The 19,243-nt window shown below is 42.8% G+C and overlaps 2 protein-coding genes across 6 annotated transcripts in view; one reads left to right on the top strand and one right to left on the bottom strand.

Moving 5' to 3' along the window:
- The window catches only part of LOC311100319 (TNF receptor-associated factor 2-like), a 39,541-nt gene extending 32,262 nt beyond the window's left edge, over positions 1-7,279 (top strand). For 3 of the 4 annotated variants that reach the window (XM_084141189.1, XM_084141191.1, XM_084141190.1), the window contains one exon: positions 7,002-7,158. In XM_084141189.1, the coding sequence (XP_083997315.1) occupies positions 7,002-7,123 (122 nt within the window). In that variant the 3' untranslated portion in view covers positions 7,124-7,158. Of the gene's footprint in view, positions 1-7,001 lie in introns of all 4 variants that reach the window. The other variant, XM_084141193.1, reaches the window with a different exon arrangement.
- On the bottom strand, positions 3,066-17,560 carry fbxw5 (F-box and WD repeat domain containing 5). Of its 2 annotated transcripts, none has more exons than XM_084141187.1 (9): positions 17,146-17,560; positions 16,003-16,198; positions 15,498-15,655; positions 14,786-14,969; positions 8,793-8,941; positions 8,167-8,475; positions 5,412-5,740; positions 4,960-5,172; positions 3,066-4,636 (listed from the first exon to the last, which is right to left on the bottom strand). In XM_084141187.1, exons 2-9 carry the CDS (start codon positions 16,187-16,189, stop codon positions 4,369-4,371), a joined length of 1,797 nt encoding a protein of 598 aa, XP_083997313.1. In that variant the 5' UTR covers positions 16,190-16,198; positions 17,146-17,560; the 3' UTR covers positions 3,066-4,368. The 2 variants fall into 2 exon arrangements, with proteins under 2 accessions (XP_083997313.1, XP_083997314.1); XM_084141188.1 differs by lacking the exon at positions 17,146-17,560 and adding an exon at positions 16,553-16,654.
- Positions 17,561-19,243: the final 1,683 nt, after the last annotated feature.

Genomic DNA, 19,243 nt, shown 5'->3' with positions numbered 1-19,243 from the left:
GTACACTCCACAGAGCTGGGCTTTATGGAAGAGTGGCCAGAAAAAAGCCATTGCTTAAAGAAACAAATAAGCAAACACATTTGGTGTTTGCCAAAAGCCATGTGGGAGACTCCCCAAACATATGGAAGAAGGTACTCTGTTCAGATAAGACAAAAATTGTGCTTTTTGGTCATCAAGGAAAATGCTATGTCTGGCGCAAACCCAACACCTCTCATCACCCCGAGAACACAATCCCCACAGTGAAGCATGGTGGTGGCAGCATCATGCTGTGTGGGATGTTTTTCATCGGCAGGGACTGGGAAACTGGTCAGAATTGAAGGAATGATGGATGGTGCTAAATACAGGGAAATTCTTGAGGGAAACCTGTTTCAGTCTTCCAGAGATTTGAGACTGGGACGGAGGTTCACCTTCCAGCAGGACAATGACCCTAAGCATACTGCTAAAGCAACACTCGAGTGGTTTAAGGGGAAACATTTAAATGTCTTGGAATGGCCTAGTCAAAGCCCAGACCTCAATCCAATTGAGAATATGTGGTATGACTTAAAGATTGCTGTACACCAGCAGAACCCATCCAACTTGAAGGAGCTGGAGCAGTTTTGCCTTGAAGAATGGGCAAAAATCCCAGTGGCTAGATGTGCCAAGCTTATAGAGACATACCCCAAGAGACTTGCAGCTGTAATTGCTGCAAAAGGTGGCTCTACAAAGTATTGACTTTGGGGGTGTGAATAGTTATGCACGCTCAAGTAGTTTTTTTGTTATTTCTTGTTTGTTTCACAATAAAACATATTTTGCATCTTCAAAGTGGTAGGCATGTTGTGTAAATCAAATGATACAAACCCCCCCTTTAAAATCTATTTTAATTCCAGGTTGTAAGGCAACAAAATAGGAAAAATGCCAAGGGGGGTGAATACATTCGCAGGCCACTGTAGACCCTTTTCCAGTAGACAATACACTGACGTCACGCACAGATGCGTGCGACTCTTGGCGGCAGTAAGAAAGCCATCGCCATCTGCGCCCATTCTATATAGCCTAGATTTACGTTATTACTTCTAAACAAAATCACTTTGAGGTTCTCATACGGTTAGAATTATTATTTTTTATTCTTGCTTGAACAGTCGCTAAGGTTGTTTGGTTGTGATCTTTGCAAAAAAATTGCTGACAGAGTAATAATTTGACTATACGCTTATAATTTTGGCTTATTGGTAGTTGTTAAATACACTATACACTTAGCACATGCTTGGGTACCACCTTGACATCTCTGATCTGCTTGCGTCAATAAATTAATGCTAGAACATTGGTCGCCAGGATTAGCTATTTGTATCTAGTAATAATCGCATAACAGTGCAAGTTAGACATGTTCATTATAGTCATACTGAGAGGTGATGTAAGGGTCACTACCTTGACTAGATTCCTTCAGAGACGTACAGGGCCTGTTGCATTTATTCACATAATATTGGAGTCAGATTGATAAATGTAGTTTATTCTAAATAATGGTTGGATAATTTCCACACATCTACAGAATGATGACCCCTCATTCCCAATGATGGGGATTTCCACCAACCTACACTGTCAGGTGGCCAATGGCCTGGTACTCAGCGGTCTATTGTCCCTCTAACCCAGGGTTTCCCAAACTCGGTCCTCGGGGACCCCAAGGGGTGCACGTTTTGGTTTTTGCCCTAGCACTACACAGCTGATTTAACTAATCATCAAGCTTTGATCATTTGAAACGTGCACCCCTTGGGGTCCTGAGGACCGAGTTTGGGAAACGCTGCTCTAACCACTCTGACAATGCAAATGCAATCGAAAAGCACATCAAACACTTATCAAAGCTGTATCATGCGTTTAAAACTCACCTCACTGTGATCAATCCATTTGGAAGAAAGAAGTTCTACAACAGGTAGACAATGAGTGGAAAACATGGTCATTGTGGATGTTGTTTCAAAGCCTAACAACGAAATGGACACCCATACCCATATTAGCGGATTGTCAATATGCATAGGCCTGTATATGATAGAAAAGATAGGAGAAAAAAAACCTGAATTAAATTGATTGTCATTATTCAACTAATAGCCTACCTCATATTACACATGGCAGAAAAACATTTACAAATAATTTTTATAAGTAAGCTGTCTTTGGTACATACTTGGCCTATACTCCAAAATTAAACTAATTCTAGTAATCGCCTTTGAGTGTGGACTGTATTATTACGCATGCTGGATGGACTGGTTACCTTATGCTATGGTCCAAACTCTCTATCCTTGAGTCTGGGAGAGAGCATATAGGCCTCAGCGATGTTGTTGGTTCATTGATTGTGCAGTTTAATGAAATATGTTTAGTTGGGAAAACATTTTACTAACGATGTTCCTGAACAGATATCACTTGGTTTCCCAAATGTAAGCACTGGCTAGCTGCAGGAACAGGGTTGGAGAGCCCATGGGATACAGATTTTGGGCAGAATATTATCTGTTGTGCAGTGAGAGGCTGCATGCTCCTTGAACAGTGATGCTTGGAGTGAAATAAGTGTTATTTTAAGCCAAGACATTTCTATATGCAATTGTGTGTGAAAGCAGAGTTTTGATGGTTGCCACTAAAAAGAGGAAGATCCCAGCTGCTACTATATTTATTCTTCAGCTGCTTATATTAAGCACATAAAATGGGAGTAGCCTACCTGGCATCGGGAAAGCTGCCTCCATTTGCTATTGGAGGGCATAAGGATGTCTTTTTTCCCCTGCCAATTTGATAATTGGACATTCTAAATCAACTAATTTCACATTTTAGTAAAGACGAGATTAAATTGAGAATAGCCTGATTGAAAATATTATCACTTGATGAGAGAACAGCATGTGCAACCTGAGGCAAGGAGCAGAGTGCAGGCTTTTTTCTATTTTTCTCAAATCATCAATATTCTGTAGTCGCATCATGCAGCCCATATGTTTTGATTTTTAAGACATTAAGTTTTGTATCATTCACAACTAAAGTTGCCAAATAACTCAATCTAGTGTATAGGACCTATTTCAAATGATCACCTTCACACTCAACATAGCCACTTCATATGCGCACTGGAATGGGAAAAATATCCTTTATTTTATTCAGCTAAGTTCAATTATATTCTTACTATAAAATCATAAAATGGCACGGAACTTAAGCATATCCTGTCTGCTAAATTAACTAGCCTACGGCCTGGCCCATAGCCAAATAAGAGTATGCCAACTCATTTCCTTCATATCATGTTTCTTTAGACCTGCCTAAAATACATGGATTTATTGTGATGGTATATATTAAATGGTTTTGTTACTTTTTTTAAACGTAGATGTTCCAAAGGCTTGCATCAGCGGCTTGTAGCAGGTTGTATGCATGCTAAACCTGTTTGTTAATTAACGGTCCATTACCGTGAGACTGGCAGTCAGTTGCATGACAACCAGCTGACAAAATGTCATGATCGTCACAGTCCTATACCTGATACAACCAAATAACTGACTGTAAAAAAAAAGATGAAAAGTAGCTGAACCTGAGACATAATGGATCTCTTGACAATAAAACTTATTTTGCATCTGTCCTAAAGAAATTATTGATATGAAATTGTGGTGACTTAATGTTGAGAATCTCAGTCTTTGGTTGAATACTTGTGTGTTTGGCAACTTACTCACAGATTGAACCTATCATGAAAGTGATAGGAATTTCTTATTTCTTTTTTAAAGTTCACTCAAAGCTGGCGTAAAGTTGCAGAATAGCCAGTGGAGGAAAAAAATGAAACAGCAAGACATTTAACTTAATTTTACAATATGTTTCAATGCACAATAAAATGACAATGCATGACGAACTGGGATAGGTAATTTCAGACGTCCTCAGCTCTGCAATCATGACATCACTGATGTGATAGTACAACCCAACATTAAAAAACGTGAAAGAATATATACAAACACGTGTATACAGACATACACACACACACAGAGCAAAAGACTTAAAAACCGAAGACAAGACCAGATATGGGGTAATCTTTGACCATATTTTAGTGTCCACATCTCTCCTCTTCCTTCAATGAACAAACTATCATTTTCTCTCCTGAATTGGAAACATGATCATTATAACAAATAAATGTCATTCCCCCCAGACTTTGCAAAGGTCCAGGAGGAACTTGCCTGTAGGGTATGATCTTCACCTTCGAAGCAATTCACCTTGCTAGGTGTCACCTTTCAAAAGGACATTTATGGAGAGGACTGTTGCACCTCCTTGTGGCTTACCCCAGCTCTCACATGTCATTAGGTGGATAGTGAGTTCAAGATAAAACAGAGTGATTTGCCCACACTGAAGATAGCTACTCCTGGAGTGTGCGTCACCATGAAAGAGTCTTTCCCCAGTCCCCTTGTCTCAGAGTTCCCCGTTGTTGGAGGTGGCGTTCTTGTTGCGGCCCAGCCAGGAGAGGAGGTTGCGTGGGCGTGGGCGTGGGGCGTGGGCCAGGCGGACCATGCGCGGCGAGCGCCACACCTTGATGGTGGAGTCGTCGCTGGCGGAGAGCAGCAGCTCCTGGTCAGCCGGGCTGAAGGCCACCGAGTTGACCACGTCGTCGTGCTGCAGCCGCGCCAGACAGATGTTGTAGTGGCGGTCCCAGATGTAACCGTGTTTGTCCTCTGCACCACTAGGAGGAGAGCGATAGACAAGTCACTGGTGAATGACTAGTAAAGTAAGTGATTTCTGTGCTCAGCTGAGGTTTCCATTATATTTTGTCAACTTCATAAGACACATTCTGAACAGGATTATGGTGTTATCAAATCAGAAATCTGCATATGGTCAAACATGTTCTTCATATAATCCACACAATTACTCCCTGTTAGTATCAGCCACAAAAGCCCAATATCATTACACAGACAACTTTGCAAAAGGGATATTAAATTCTTTATAAACACAACCATAGTAACCCCATCCTGTCTGTAACTGTTACAGCAGATGTGACATACATACCTGGCCACAAAGTCTCTGCTGACATCCAGGAAGATGAAGAAGCACTCGTCGTTGGGCGTGAAGGCTCGGTGGGCCCTCAGGCTCCGCCTCTCCTCCCGCAGGCTTTTCAGGTCAATGACGTGCAGGTCGATCTCCTCGGCAATGGGGGGCGGAGACATGGGGTCAGAGATCACGCAGCCCGCCGGCCACGCCCGACTGTTCACATACAGATACCTGGACAGATGGACAACAGCATGGACGGTCTTGGTTAAGGTGTACTTGTTCAGCATTAAAAACAAAGTGAGGAAAGCAAGGTGATTTTGCAAGACAAATAGTTACTATGAGGTTACGATGACAGTTATTCAAGGGGTTTCAGGTACACTCCTCCTGCCACATCTTTGCACCTGTAGCTTTGCAACCAAATTACCCAGCCTCTTCACACTGCTGCCCATGACTAACATTCACTCCCTCACCTGTGGTCTGGAGACAGGCCCATGCCGATGATGTGGCCGTGGATGTCGATCACATGGTCCAGAGAGTCAAAGAACTCGTCAGTGCTGCGCTCCTCTCCCAGGACAGGCCCAGACGTGGTCATCTGGTCAGGCATGATCCGCTTGATACCAATCTGGTGGGGGGAGTAGGTAAGGCTGCCGGTGGTGAAGAGCAGGTAGGTCTTGTCCTCTTCGTCCCCAGGGGCCGAGGAGAGCACGTTGGGGTCTGGGGCCTTGGTGTGGGCTCTAGCCATGAGCTGGGCCCACTTGGTCTCCAGCTCCCTCGCCTCTGGGGCTTCACTGTGACGACCCTAGGGCACCAGAGGGAGAGGGGAGAAAGGGTCAGCGAGTACCCAATCAAGATTAGGGATGGGCACAGTTAATCGAATAACCGAACGGATGTTAGTATTAGATTACTTGAGTGGGTGGTCATTTTTTTAGATTTGACAATGCTTTGTTACAAATGTAATTATCCTTGTGACATTGTTACCTAAAAGGATATACCATGACATTTGAAATACTTAAACGGCTGCATTGGACCTTTTAACGTCATCAACGTCAACGTCTAATAATTTCTGGGTAACAATTAAACGGGCAATCAGCAGTTGCTACATCCATTTTTGGACTTGTGAATTAATGATATGTACTCATTGATTTTTAAAGAATATATAAACGTAGATTGCCTCATGAGCTTAGTTCAACTGTCATCAGAACCCAAAATATAAGCTTGTTTTACTCCAATGTTTGTTTATACTTTCTTTGTTTACAAACTATATAGCAAAACATGGTTAAAACTATACATTTTGATTTCATGGATGGCCAGTCCTTACATCCATAGCTCTGTCTATGAATTTGAGAGTGGTTACATTTCTCCAGGCCCATCAGCTTTTTACCAAACCAGGGGCAGGGACACCGCTTTGTTATTGTTTCTACTGCCACTTCAAGTACCTTATTGTGAATGTTTTCAATTAAAATGGTCAAAAAGAAACACAAATAGCTTCTTCGCAAAGAGCAATTTCTCAAGCAAGAATTTTGCTAGGACTGTCTGAGTGGTCTGAGTGGGGAGGGGAAGACTGAAAATTAGCCGTTATTGGCAGAGAGGTTTGGAATGTTCTCTTATTGGTCTATTAATGAATGTACCGCCTGGTGATGTCACAAGGCAGGCCAAAACTCAATCCCATCAAAACAGGCTGAAATTTCACCCTGCATTTTCAAACAGCTCTTACACTAAAAGGGGATCGTCATCATTTTCACAGTATTATTCCAATCTCATAGTGTACAAAACATTGGGAACAACATGCTCTTTCCATGACAGACTGACTATCATCCCTTATTGATGTCACTTGTTAAATCCACTTCAATCAGTGTAGATGAAGGGGAGAAGACAGGGTAAATAAGGCTATTTAAGCCTCGAGACATGGATCGTGTATGTGTGCCATTCAGAGATTGAATGGCAAGACACAATATGTAAGTGCCTTTGAACCTACAGTACTACCATACCTACAGTAAACTGCTGCACCGGTTTGAGTGTGTCAAGAACTGCAACACTGCTGTGTTTTTCACATTCAACAGTTTCCCTTGTGAATCAAGAATGGTGCACCACCCAAAGGACATCCAGCCAACTTGACAACTGGGGGAAGCATTGGAGTCAACATGGGCGAGCATCCCTGTGGAACGCTTTCCACACCTTGTAGAGTCCATGCCCCAACGAATTGAGGCTATTCTGAGGGCAAAAGGGGGTGCAACTCAATATTAATGTTTAGTACACTGTGTATATAAAACACAGTAAATCACGTTTTTGACTGCACTGGGCCTTTAATTTAATAAAACATTTTGAATGTAGTTTTTATAACATGCGTTGAGCTGCTGCTGCGCATTTATGACACGTTCACATGCTATCGGAGTTATCGGAAATTCCTAGTTCCAACTGGGAAGTTTCACTTGAACGACCCTCCAAATCGGAATTACAAGTGGACCGAGTTGCAACGTTTCACCACTGACCTTTTCAACCAAAAGATGAAACATTTTTTTGACAACTACTACAACCTTATCAATATGGATAATGTAGCTAGTTTGACCATACTGTCAATGTGAAGCAAGCTAACTGTATTATTAGCAATGTTAGCTAGCTTATCAAGCTTGCTAAAATCTTGTTGGTTGAACAATTGTTCCGGCCAAAAAGCACATGAAAGAAACAGTCGTATTTCCGACATCACATCTAGGAAATGGGAAGTTCTGACAAGCACATGAACGTGGCATTAGCCCCCCAGTCTGCCCTGAGATCTGTATGCTATTTTCCCCACTTCAAATGGCAATTACAGGGGCGCAGCTAACAGAGTTTCCACAAGACCTGAGACAGATCAATGCAAAACACTCACCAGAAAACCTTAACAGAATCAGTTCCATCATGGCGAAAATCAGACTTTTCACTAGAGGAGAAAAGCAGCCTGTCCGCTGTTTACCTCTGCCATGTGCATTTGTGTCATTTTGATTGGTTGAGAACATTTATATTTTATTTGTTGTAATTTCGACTATCCAGATAGTTGAAAAAATATCATGATATAGTGAAATAATGTCAAATTCCCATTCCTTATCAAGATGGAGACAAAGAGATGAAGTCATAGTGCATGTGGCCAAATGAGACTACTTCGTAGACTTTCCATTGGTTACAAAGCAATACATGTTGTTTTCATACTGGCCTACTCTACTGTAACACACAACCTTTGGGAGTGCTCACCTGTATGACATGCTCCAGGCCAGAGGGGGTGAGCTGAGGCAGGTGGGCTGCTGACAAACCCTGCAGTCTCATCTCCCTCCGGCGCTCTTCGTCCTCCTCCTCCTCCTCACTGTCAGTGGCTCCCAGGTCAAAGAGCAGGGGCTGGTGGCTCAGTGGCTGGCTCTGAGCCTGGGCCTCGTAGTCCAGCAGCAGGTCTGGGGAGTCGTGGCGCCGGCAGTGGGCCACCATCACGGTGCGGATGGTGCTGGCGTTGATGTTCTGGATCTTAAAGAGCCGCTTGACCACGTTGACATTCTCAGACTCCACGTCCTGGGGAGAAAAAGGATACGGGTCATGCATGCCTATAAAATACATTTAGGTCATTAGACTGGAAGGAACCTAAGCAAATATACTTAGGGGGCTGATAGCTGTGACTAGGAGAGAGAGAGAGAGAGAGAGATAGCTGACATGGACTATATCCCCAGACAAAGAAACTGATCAATTCACAATTCTGTGTGAGAGACATCCACAATTTCTCAGTTTGACCAGTCACACAATGATCCAGTCAAAATGGTCACTATATAAATAGTTCCACAACTGTTTTGTCCTCTATCAACCATAACATTTTGACCATGTATGGGACCGACCTGAAAGGCTTTGTTGAGCCAGAGCACAGAGCAGGAGGTCATGTTGCCGATCCAGTGCAGGTTGCCAGAGATGAGGTGGGTTTCGTTCAGCCAGCAGCCAAACACATCGTAGGGCTTGTTCCTTACACGGGACAGGAGTGTGTAGTTCTCTGTGGAGGACGACAGGACAAGACACAGTTATGGTTATCCACATCGGATAATGATCACTTAAACTCAAATCACCGCATGGGCCATACTGAAAAAACAAAAACTAATTTGAGGGCCAGACTGTTTGTTTTTACAAAAACAAGTGCATACAACTGCAACCCAAACTGGCCATTGTTTTATTTAAAAAATATGCCCCTTTATAAAATGTCCACTTATGTACATAGGACCCTGTATATAGCATTAACAAATACAAATATATAAATAATAGCCTACCGTAAAACTTCCATTAAAAACCCCAGCGTTTATTTGCTTAAATCACTGAAGACAACAGGTGCTCAGAGACAGGCTTTTATTTGAGCCAGGCATCCATTTCCTTAATGCACACAGCTTTTGCTCATTTGCATAGTTAATTGTTTAATTCCAGCATTTATCAATTTCTTCATTTCCTGCACCAATGTGTCACGTTTCTTTTGTCTTTGTATGACTCAAAAATATATAATAAACCTTTCCTTGACAGAATAATTATTCTCCTCCGACTGTGCCTTTTTGGCCAGTTCTTACTTTTGCCACTAGAGGGCGATCAAACAATTTCTAGGGGTCTGTACCAGGGTTGCCATGTCCACAGTTTTTCGGCCAAATGGGGCTACTTTGAAAACGATGTTGCGGGTAATAATGTATTACTCGCGAGTTTCGGGTTTTTGGGCTACTTCCATGCCGCCATGGCATTTGAAATGGAAGTTATGAAACCCCCTCGCGTGCTTCTGTTATGGGGGAAAAGTCCACAATGAAACTGACATTAAATGTGGAGAATGATATATTTGCATCTGTTGGCCATCAAGTAGGCTATTCATTTTTATAAACTGGGTGGTTCGAGCCCTGAATGCTGATTGGCTGACAGCTGTGGTATATCAGACCGTATACCACGGGTATGACAAATTCTTGTTACTGCTTTAATTACATTGGTAACCAGTTTATAATAGCAATAAGGCACCTTGGGGGTTTGTGGTATATGGCCAATATACCACAAACCTAGACTTCAGTTTATTGTTGTTGTAGCCTTGTGTTATTATGCAGTTATTAAATGGCCATGTTTAGTTAATTAAATTGGAAGTTATAAATTGTGATCATGGTCACAGATCTATAGCAAATGTAGTATTCTCCACATTTAATGTCAGTTTCATTGTGGACTTTTCCCTGAAATTAGATGTTGGCCTATCAGGGGCTATAGGCTACCTGCATCTAGCTCAGCAAACCATGGCAAAGCTGAATTGCAATTATAAACCCAGATTTTAGTCAGTAGCCTATGCCTATTGAAATAAGTCAATCTCGCAAATAGGCAATTTATTATGGTTTGTAGTCTTAACTGCACAATTGCCAGAAAATAGCCTAACAATCGTTTTTGGAGTTTGTCAAAGTTATTTTTTATTACAGTGAGGGAAAAAAGTATTTGATCCCCAGCTGATTTTGTACGTTTGCCCACTGACAAAGAAATTATCAGTCTATAATTTTAATGGTATGTTTATTTGAACAGTGAGAGACAGAATAACAACAACAAAATCCAGAAAAATGCATGTCAAAAATGTTATAAATTGATTTGCATTTTAATGAGGGAAATAAGTATTTGACCCCCTCTCAAGCAGAAAGATTTCTGGCTCCCAGGTGTCTTTTATACAGGTAACGAGCTGAGATTAGGAGCACACTATTAAAGGGAGTGCTCCTAATCTCAGTTTGTTACCTGTATAAAAGACACCTGTCCACAGAAGCAATCAATCAATCAGATTCAAAACTCTCCACCTTGGCCAAGACCAAAGAGCTCTCCAAGGATGTCAGGGACAAGATTGTAGACCTACACAAGGCTGGAATGGGCTACAAGACCATCGCCAAGCAGCTTGGTGAGAAGGTGACAACCGTAGGTGCGATTATTCGCAAATGGAAGAAACACAAAATAACTGTCAATCTCCCTCGGCCTGGGACTCCATGCAAGATCTCACCTCGTGGAGTTGCAATGATCATGAGAACGGTGAGGAATCAGCCCAGAACTACACGGGAGGATCTTGTCAATGATCTCAAGGCAGCTGGGACCATAGTCACCAAGAAAACAATTGGTAACACACTACGCTGTGAAGGACTGAAATCCTGCAGCGCCCGCAAGGTCCCCCTGCTCAAGAAAGCACATATACATGCCCGTCTGAAGTTTGTCAATGAACATCTGAATGATTCAGAGGAGAACTGGGCAAAAGTGTTGTGGTCAGATGAGACCAAATTGGAGCTCTTTGGCATCAGCTCAAATCGCCGTGTTTGGAGGAGGAGGAATGCTGCCTATGACCCCAAGAACACCATCCCCACCGTCAAACATGGAGGTGGAAACATTATGCTTTGGGGGTGTTTTTCTGCTAAGGGGACAGGACAACTTCACCGCATCAAAGGGACGATGGACGGGGCCATGTACAGTCAAATCTTGGGTAAGAACCTCCTTCCCTCAGCCAGGGCATTGAAAATGGGTTGTGGATGGGTATTCCAGCATGACAATGACCCAAAACACACGGTCAAGGCAACAAAGGAGTGGCTCAAGAAGAGGCACATTAAGGTCCTGGAGTGGCCTAGCCAGTCTCGAGACCTTAATCCCATAGAAAATCTGTGGAGGGAGCTGAAGGTTTGAATTGCCAAACGTCAGCCTCGAAACCTTAATGACTTGGAGAAGATCTGCAAAGAGGAGTGGGACAAAATCCCTCCTGAGATGTGTGCAAACCTGGTGGCCAACTACAAGAAACGTCTGACCTCTGTGATTGCCAAAAAGGATTTAGCCACCAAGTACTAAGTCATGTTTTGCAGATGGGTCAAATACTTATTTCCCTCATTAAAATGCAAATCAATACAGTGGGGGGAAAAAAGTATTTAGTCAGCCACCAATTGTGCAAGTTCTCCCACTTAAAAAGATGAGAGAGGCCTGTAATTTTCATCATAGGTACACGTCAACTATGACAGACAAATTGAGGAAAAAAATCCAGAAAATCACACTGTAGGATTTTTAATGAATTTATTTGCAAAGTATGGTGGAAAATAAGTATTTGGTCACCTACAAACAAGCAAGATTTCTGGCTCTCACAGACCTGTAACTTCTTCTTTAAGAGGCTCCTCTGTCCTCCACTCGTTACCTGTATTAATGGCACCTGTTTGAACTTGTTATCAGTATAAAAGACACCTGTCCACAACCTCAAACAGTCACACTCCAAACTCCACTATGGCCAAAACCAAAGAGCTGTCAAAGGACACCAGAAACAAAATTGTAGACCTGCACCAGGCTGGGAAGACTGAATCTGCAATAGGTAAGCAGCTTGGTTTGAAGAAATCAACTGTGGGAGCAATTATTAGGAAATGGAAGACATACAAGACCACTGATAATCGCCCTCGATCTGGGGCGCCACGCAAGATCTCACCCCGTGGGGTCAAAATGATCACAAGAACGGTGAGCAAAAATCCCAGTACCACACGGGGGGACCTAGTGAATGACCTGCAGAGAGCTGGGACCAAAGTAACAAAGCCTACCATCAGTAACACACTACGCCGCCAGGGACTCAAATCCTGCAGTGCCAGACGTGTCCCCCTGCTTAAGCCAGTACATGTCCAGGCCCGTCTGAAGTTTGCTAGAGTGCATTTGGATGATCCAGAAGAGGATTGGGAGAATGTCATATGGTCAGATGAAACCAAAATAGAACTTTTTGGTAAAAACTCAACTCGTCGTGTTTGGAGGACAAAGAATGCTGAGTTGCATCCAAAGAACACCATACCTACTGTGAAGCATGGGGTGGAAACATCATGCTTTGGGGCTGTTTTTCTGCAAAGGGACCAGGACGACTGATCCGTGTAAAGCAAAGAATGAATGGGGCCATGTATCGTGAGATGTTGAGTGGAAACCTCCTTCCATCAGCAAGGGCATTGAAGATGAAACGTGGCTGGGTCTTTCAGCATGACAATGATCCCAAACACACCGCCCGGGCAACGAAGGAGTGGCTTCGTAAGAAGCATTTCAAGGTCCTGGAGTGGCCTAGCTAGTCTCCAGATCTCAACCCCATAGAAAATCTTTGGAGGGAGTTGAAAGTCTGTGTTGACCAGCGACAGCCCCAGAACATCACTGCTCTAGAGGAGATCTGCATGGAGGAATGGGCCAAAATACCAGCAACAGTGTGTAAAACCTTTTGAAGACTTACAGAAAACATTTGACCCGTGTCATTGCCAACAAAGGGTATATAACAAAGTATTGAGAAACTTTTGTTATTGACCAAATACCTATTTTCCACCATAATTTGCAAATAAATTCATTAAAAATCCTACAATGTGATTTTCTGGATTTTTTTCCCTCATTTTGTCTGTCATAGTTGACGTGTACCTATGATGAAAATTACAGGCCTCTCATCTTTTTAAGTGGGAGAACTTGCACAATTGGTGGCTGACTAAATACTTTTTTTCCCCACTGTATATAACATTTTTGACATGCGTTTTCCTGGATTTTTTTGTTGTTATTCTGTCTCTCACTGTTCAAATAAACCTACCATTAAAATTATCGACTGATCATGTCTTTGTCAGTGGGCAAACGTACAAAATCAGCAGGGGATCAAATACTTTTTTCCCCTCACTGTAAATGTAAGTTGAATTCACCAGTGCGAGCGCATCAGGCTGTAATTTCATAAAGTAGATGACTCAACTGTTGAATCATTTATACTCACGTGTCTGTCCTATTGTACTTTAGTAGTAATTTACCCGTGAGTGAATCCTTTATCTTATAATTTTTTGACAAGATTACATTTTCTGTAGGCTACAGCAATGACCCGTTGGAATTGAAACTTGGCATCTACATTTAGCCTACAACACATTTCAACATCCGGTCCGGTAAAAGATTCGGTCAGTACCATTAGTGATGATGTAATACAAAACACTGACTGGCTCATGTCTGGGTGTGGGTGTGTCTGTGAAGAGGTTTCGCAGTGCATGCTGTGACCTGTAGTGCAGCACGTCACAGGCAGGATGGAAGCGGGCATAAATTATTTGACAACCCAAATCATTGCGCGGGCTGGATAGAAATGCATCACAGGCCAGCCTTGTGTTTGACACGTGACTTAGAGTGTGAGAATAACAAATATTATTGTTACATTATAGATATGAGATATGTTGTTATCTTTCAAAAGGACAGATAAGTTCATGAATACAGGTAGGCCTATTTAATATGTTGCAACAGTACTGTATTATGCCGCAGGTGTGGTAAGATTCTTTGTGTTTTCACGGATGCACTTGCACAATTGAAATGGGTTGTAGTCAGTGGAGGCTGGTGGGAGGAGCTATAAGAGGACGGGCTCATTGTAATGGCTGGATGGAATAAATGAAACAGTATCAAACATATGGAAACCACATGTTGGACTCCGTTCCATTAATTCCATTCCAGCCATTACAATGAGCCTGTCCTCCTATAGCTCCTCCCACCAGCCTCCACTGGTTGTAGTAGCTATGGTCTGGCTTGGGTGTGTCAGAGCAAATATGTAACTTTAAGACCTGTTTTGCATGTAAAAAGAAGTGTGAGGAAATGTTAGTTGCTTAACAGTTATAGTTATAATTAAAGTGTGCTGTGTATGTCATTTAGTTTTCCTCCACATTTCCACATACTGTGCTCCATCTATGTCCCACACGAATCACAATGTCTGTGTGTCGTAACGTCATTGGCCTTTAACAAAGGAAATTAGGCTTTGTGATGCACATTCCAGAAAAATTACCAATGAAAGCACAAGAGAAAGAGCGAGTAGAGGAAGAGAAGGGAGACAAGGAAGGAGACAAAAGCAGGAGAGTGTGTGTCCTACCCAAGTTGATGACAGCGATCTCCCCAGAGGAGGAGTGATGAGGGCCCAGGTAGACTCCAGACACCAGTAGCAGGGTGTCGTCACCGTTGAACTGGGAGAACTGGGTGTAGCCCCAGTTGAACTGGCGCATGCTGGAGCTGTGCACCATGGTGATGGTGCCATCGGGCCGCTCTGTGTCCCAAAGCTGACCAGCACAGGCAGGAGAGAGGAGGATGTTAGATAATGAGAGAGACAAGCAGTATATTTGGGTTAACTGGATTCATCCTGACATTCGTGATTTCTTGTTTCTAGTTTTTGATTATTATTTGTGTACTTGTTTGACATTTTTACTGCACTGCCCGGCGCTAGAAACAAGCATGTCGCTGCACCCACTATAATGTGCTAAACTGTGTACGTGACCAATACATTTTGTCTACAGCCATGATGTGCAAATCTCTACAATTTTATTTGTTTCCCCTACATCACATTTTTAGGCACTACAAGCTTGAATGAAGGTCCACAATGGTTCCTGTGCTGTAATATTGACAAATACTTACATTTTAGTTTTTGCATAACAGCAGTCAAGGATCCATTTGGGCCATTATGCTAACATTGGCCTTGGGGCAAAAATGTATCATTGCGACTGTTGTTGTGGAATACAACATCTTTATTTGGCTTATCCCTGGCCCTAGGCTAAAGCTACTGTCTTCTCCAGTCATATAATGTGACAGACCTTGACGGTGCAGTCTTTGGAGCAGGAGGAGAAGCGGTGTCCGCGGTGGGAGAAGGCCAGGTGGAGGACCTGGTCATGATGCTCTTTCAGAGTCTGGACCTCCACACAGGGGATACAGTCAAACAGACGCTTGAACTCCCTGTACCACGACAGAGCAGCTAGGCCCAGAGACAGGAGGAAGAAGTCAAACATCTATGCAAATCAGCGATGACAGTACTTCAAGCCAATGAGCAACAGTTAACACAAGATATCAGTGACTCAGTACTGCAATAATAATTACCTCAAGTAGGAACTGGACAAGGGCACTGTGTGCTGGCACATTAGTTTTTACAGTACACATTTTTTTGTTGTTGAGTGCAATACTTTCCTCCTTTATAAATTGAAAAGTGTCCATCCTTTCCTACGATGGAACCATTCATTAGCTGAAATCAACATAATTTCCTGTGTTGGTTGGGTTTGAATGGAATTAGCCCAACCTTGCTGCCTGGTGTTCTATGTGACCTACCAGGGTGTCTGGGCACAGAGCGGGGGATGCGGTAGTAGCTGTAGAACAGCTCCCTCCACAGGAACTCATCTCTGGACACGGCCAACCACTGTCTGCAGGCAAGGCCAGCGCTCAGCACAGTGTCATGGGGGAGACGCAGGAAGATCTCCAGCACCAGGCTATCTGGCAGGGCTGGGCCATTGTCCATCCTGACATCCTGCATGGGAACAGCACAGGGGAAAGAGTTATTCTGATACATACATTAGGTCAAAGTATTGGTATTAGGCTATACTGTAACACATGCATGACAGCAGCACCCTAAATATGTAAGACCCTGCCCCACCTCTCACGTTCTATATTAAGTATGACAGCTGAGAGTTTGACAGGAGATCACCACAAGGCATGGTTTGCCCACTGAGGCCTAACAACCACTTCACTGGACTGGTTGCATGATGTCATAAGTTGATAGAATGAAGTGGAATTAACCAGTCATGTAGATAATTCATCTTGATGTGATATAATGACAACAATGAATGTGGGCTATATCTATAAATTATAGTTACAACGTTACCTAGCTCATTTTCTGAAGAGCTGCTAGCTAACGTTAATCTCGCATTCGCAAGTAAGACAACTCCCTTCCTGTAAACGATAGCTAGCTACTGCTAACTACATTGCCAACAACAGTTAGCTATTTTCAACGTACCTAGCTAGTTAGCTAGCGAGGCTAGTTGAGAATTCCCAACTCACGCACGGTAGTTACATATCGAGTTCAGAATTCTCAGCTATGACGTTAGCCAACTCGCTACCTAGGCTAGCTAAAAAAAAGTCACATTAACACTGACAACACCGTTAATGTTTGTTTCGAAATATGTGAGGAATAATACACATCATAAAAAGGTACCTAGTTAGCTTAGCTACTGGTTACACGTCTCGGGATACAAAACTTTAACCTCACCAGCTAGCTAACGTTAGCTACCTTACGCAAAAGCTAGCTACCAAACCCCATATAGCTAAGCTAACGTTACAAGCTAGCTGTCATTCGTTCCTAAATTTAACTATGGCAGTTTGTAACGTTATCCTTCCATAACCACATTATATCAATATAAACTATTCTGATTTTATTTCCTAAATAAATTCGTACAATAATATAAAACCGTGACCGACCTGCCCGTTGACAATCTTTATGGAGACAAATCAAATGGCTAGCCAGTGGGGAAAAAATAAATAAATGCAACAACAATCTTCTGCACCCGGCGAGACGTCTACCCGTCCTTTAAAAGAACCAACAAGTAGATTTCAGAACACTCGCTACTTCATAAGAAGGGTACTCCAATAAAATACAGAGTATACTAGTCCTTAGTAAATTATTGTGCAGAGCACCATTGAAAAATATACATTGGTCTCAATTGGGATTCTCTGTATACATAAAGGTTAAATAAAATAAAATACAAATAACCATCAGAGAGGTTTATAAACACAAAATATCAATAGTAAGCAGTAAACAAAATATACTATATCTGTTGTGTGTGTAAAAGGTGGGCCTACTCAAGTTCCTCTTAGGTACAGGAAAATGGAATGTGCAAAACCATGTAGCTATTTGTTGACAGGTTGTTGACAGCCAGAGTGAGTGTCCTCTGCATTATTCATCCATACAGTGCATTCGGAAAGTATTCAGACCCCTTCACTTTTTCCACATTTTGTTACGTTACAGCCTTATTCTGATTTGATTAAATTGTTTTTCCCCCTCATCAATCTACACACAATATATCATAATGACAAAGCAAAAACAGGCTTTTAGACATTTTTGCAAATGTGTTAAAAATGAAAAACGGAAATATGACATTTACATAAGTATTCAGACCCTTTACTCAGTACTTTGTTGAAGCACCTTTGGCAGCGATTACAGCCTCGATTCTTCTTGGGTATGATGCTACAAGCTTGGCACACCTGCATTTGGGGAGTTTCTCCCATTCTTCTCTGCAGATCCTCTCAAGCTCTCAGGTTGGATGGGGAGCGTTGCTGCACAACTATTTTCAGGTCTCTCCAGAGATGTTCGATCGGGTTCAAGTCCGGGCTCTGGCTGGGCCACTCATGGACATTCAGAGACTTGTCCCGAAGCCACTCCTGCGTTGTCTTGGCTGTGTGCTTAGGGTCGTTGTCCTGTTGGAAGGGGAACCTTCACCCCAGTCTGAGGTCCTGAACGCTCTGGAGCAGGTTTTCATCAAGGATCTCTCTCTGTACTTTGCTCCGTTCATCTTTCCCTCGATCCTGACTAGTCTCCCAGTCCCTGCTGCTGAAAAACATCCCCACAGCATGATGCTGCCACCACCATGCTTCACCGTAGGGATGGTGCCAGGTTTTCTCCAGACGTGATGCTTAGCATTCAGGCCAAAGAGTTCAATCTTGGTTTCATCAGACCAGAGAATCTTGTTTCTCATGGTCTGAGAGTCCTTTAGGTGCCTTTCGGCAAACTCCAAGCGGCCTGTCATGTGCCTTTTACTGAGGAGTGGCATCCGTCTGGCCACTCTACCATAAAGGCCTGATTGGTGGAGTGCTTCAGAGATGGTTGTCCTTCTGGAAGGTTCTCCCATCTCCACAGAGGAACTCTGGAGCTCTTTCAGAGTGACCATCGGGTTCATGGTCACCTCCCTGACCAAGGCCCTTCTCCTCCGATTGCTCAGTTTGGCCGGGTGGCCAACTCTAGGAAGAGTCTTGGTGGTTCCAAACTTCTTCCATTTAAGAATGATGGAGGCCACTGTGTTCTTGGGGACCTTCAATGCTGCAGAAATGTTTTGGTACCCTTCCCCAGATCTGTGCCTCGACACAATCCTGTCTCAGAGCTCTACGGACAATTCATTCGACCTCATGGCTTGGTTTTTGCTCTGACATGCACTGTCAACTGTGCCTTTCCAAATCATGTCCAATCAATTAAATGTACCACAGGTGGACTCCAGTCAAGTTGTAGAAACATCAAGGATGATCAGTGGAAACAGGATGCACCTGAGCTCAATTTTGTGTCTCATAGCAAAGGGTCTGAATACTTATGTAAATAAGGTATTTCTGTTTTTTATTTGTAATACATTTGCAAAAAAAATTCAAAACCTGTTTTCGCTTTGTCATTATGAGGTCTTGTGTGTTGATTGATGAGGAAATGTTTTTATTTAATCAATTTTAGAATAAGGCTGTAATGTAACAAATTGTGGAAAAAGTGAAGGGGTCTGAATACTTTCCGAATGCAGTGTACTTACTGGTGCAGACATCT

This window comes from Coregonus lavaretus, assembly GCF_964263955.1.
Source record: "Coregonus lavaretus genome assembly, chromosome: 24".
In the NCBI taxonomy this organism is placed as follows: domain Eukaryota; kingdom Metazoa; phylum Chordata; class Actinopteri; order Salmoniformes; family Salmonidae; genus Coregonus; species Coregonus lavaretus.
Note: the sequence above shows the minus strand (reverse complement) of the source record. Positions and strands in the feature narration are given on the sequence as shown.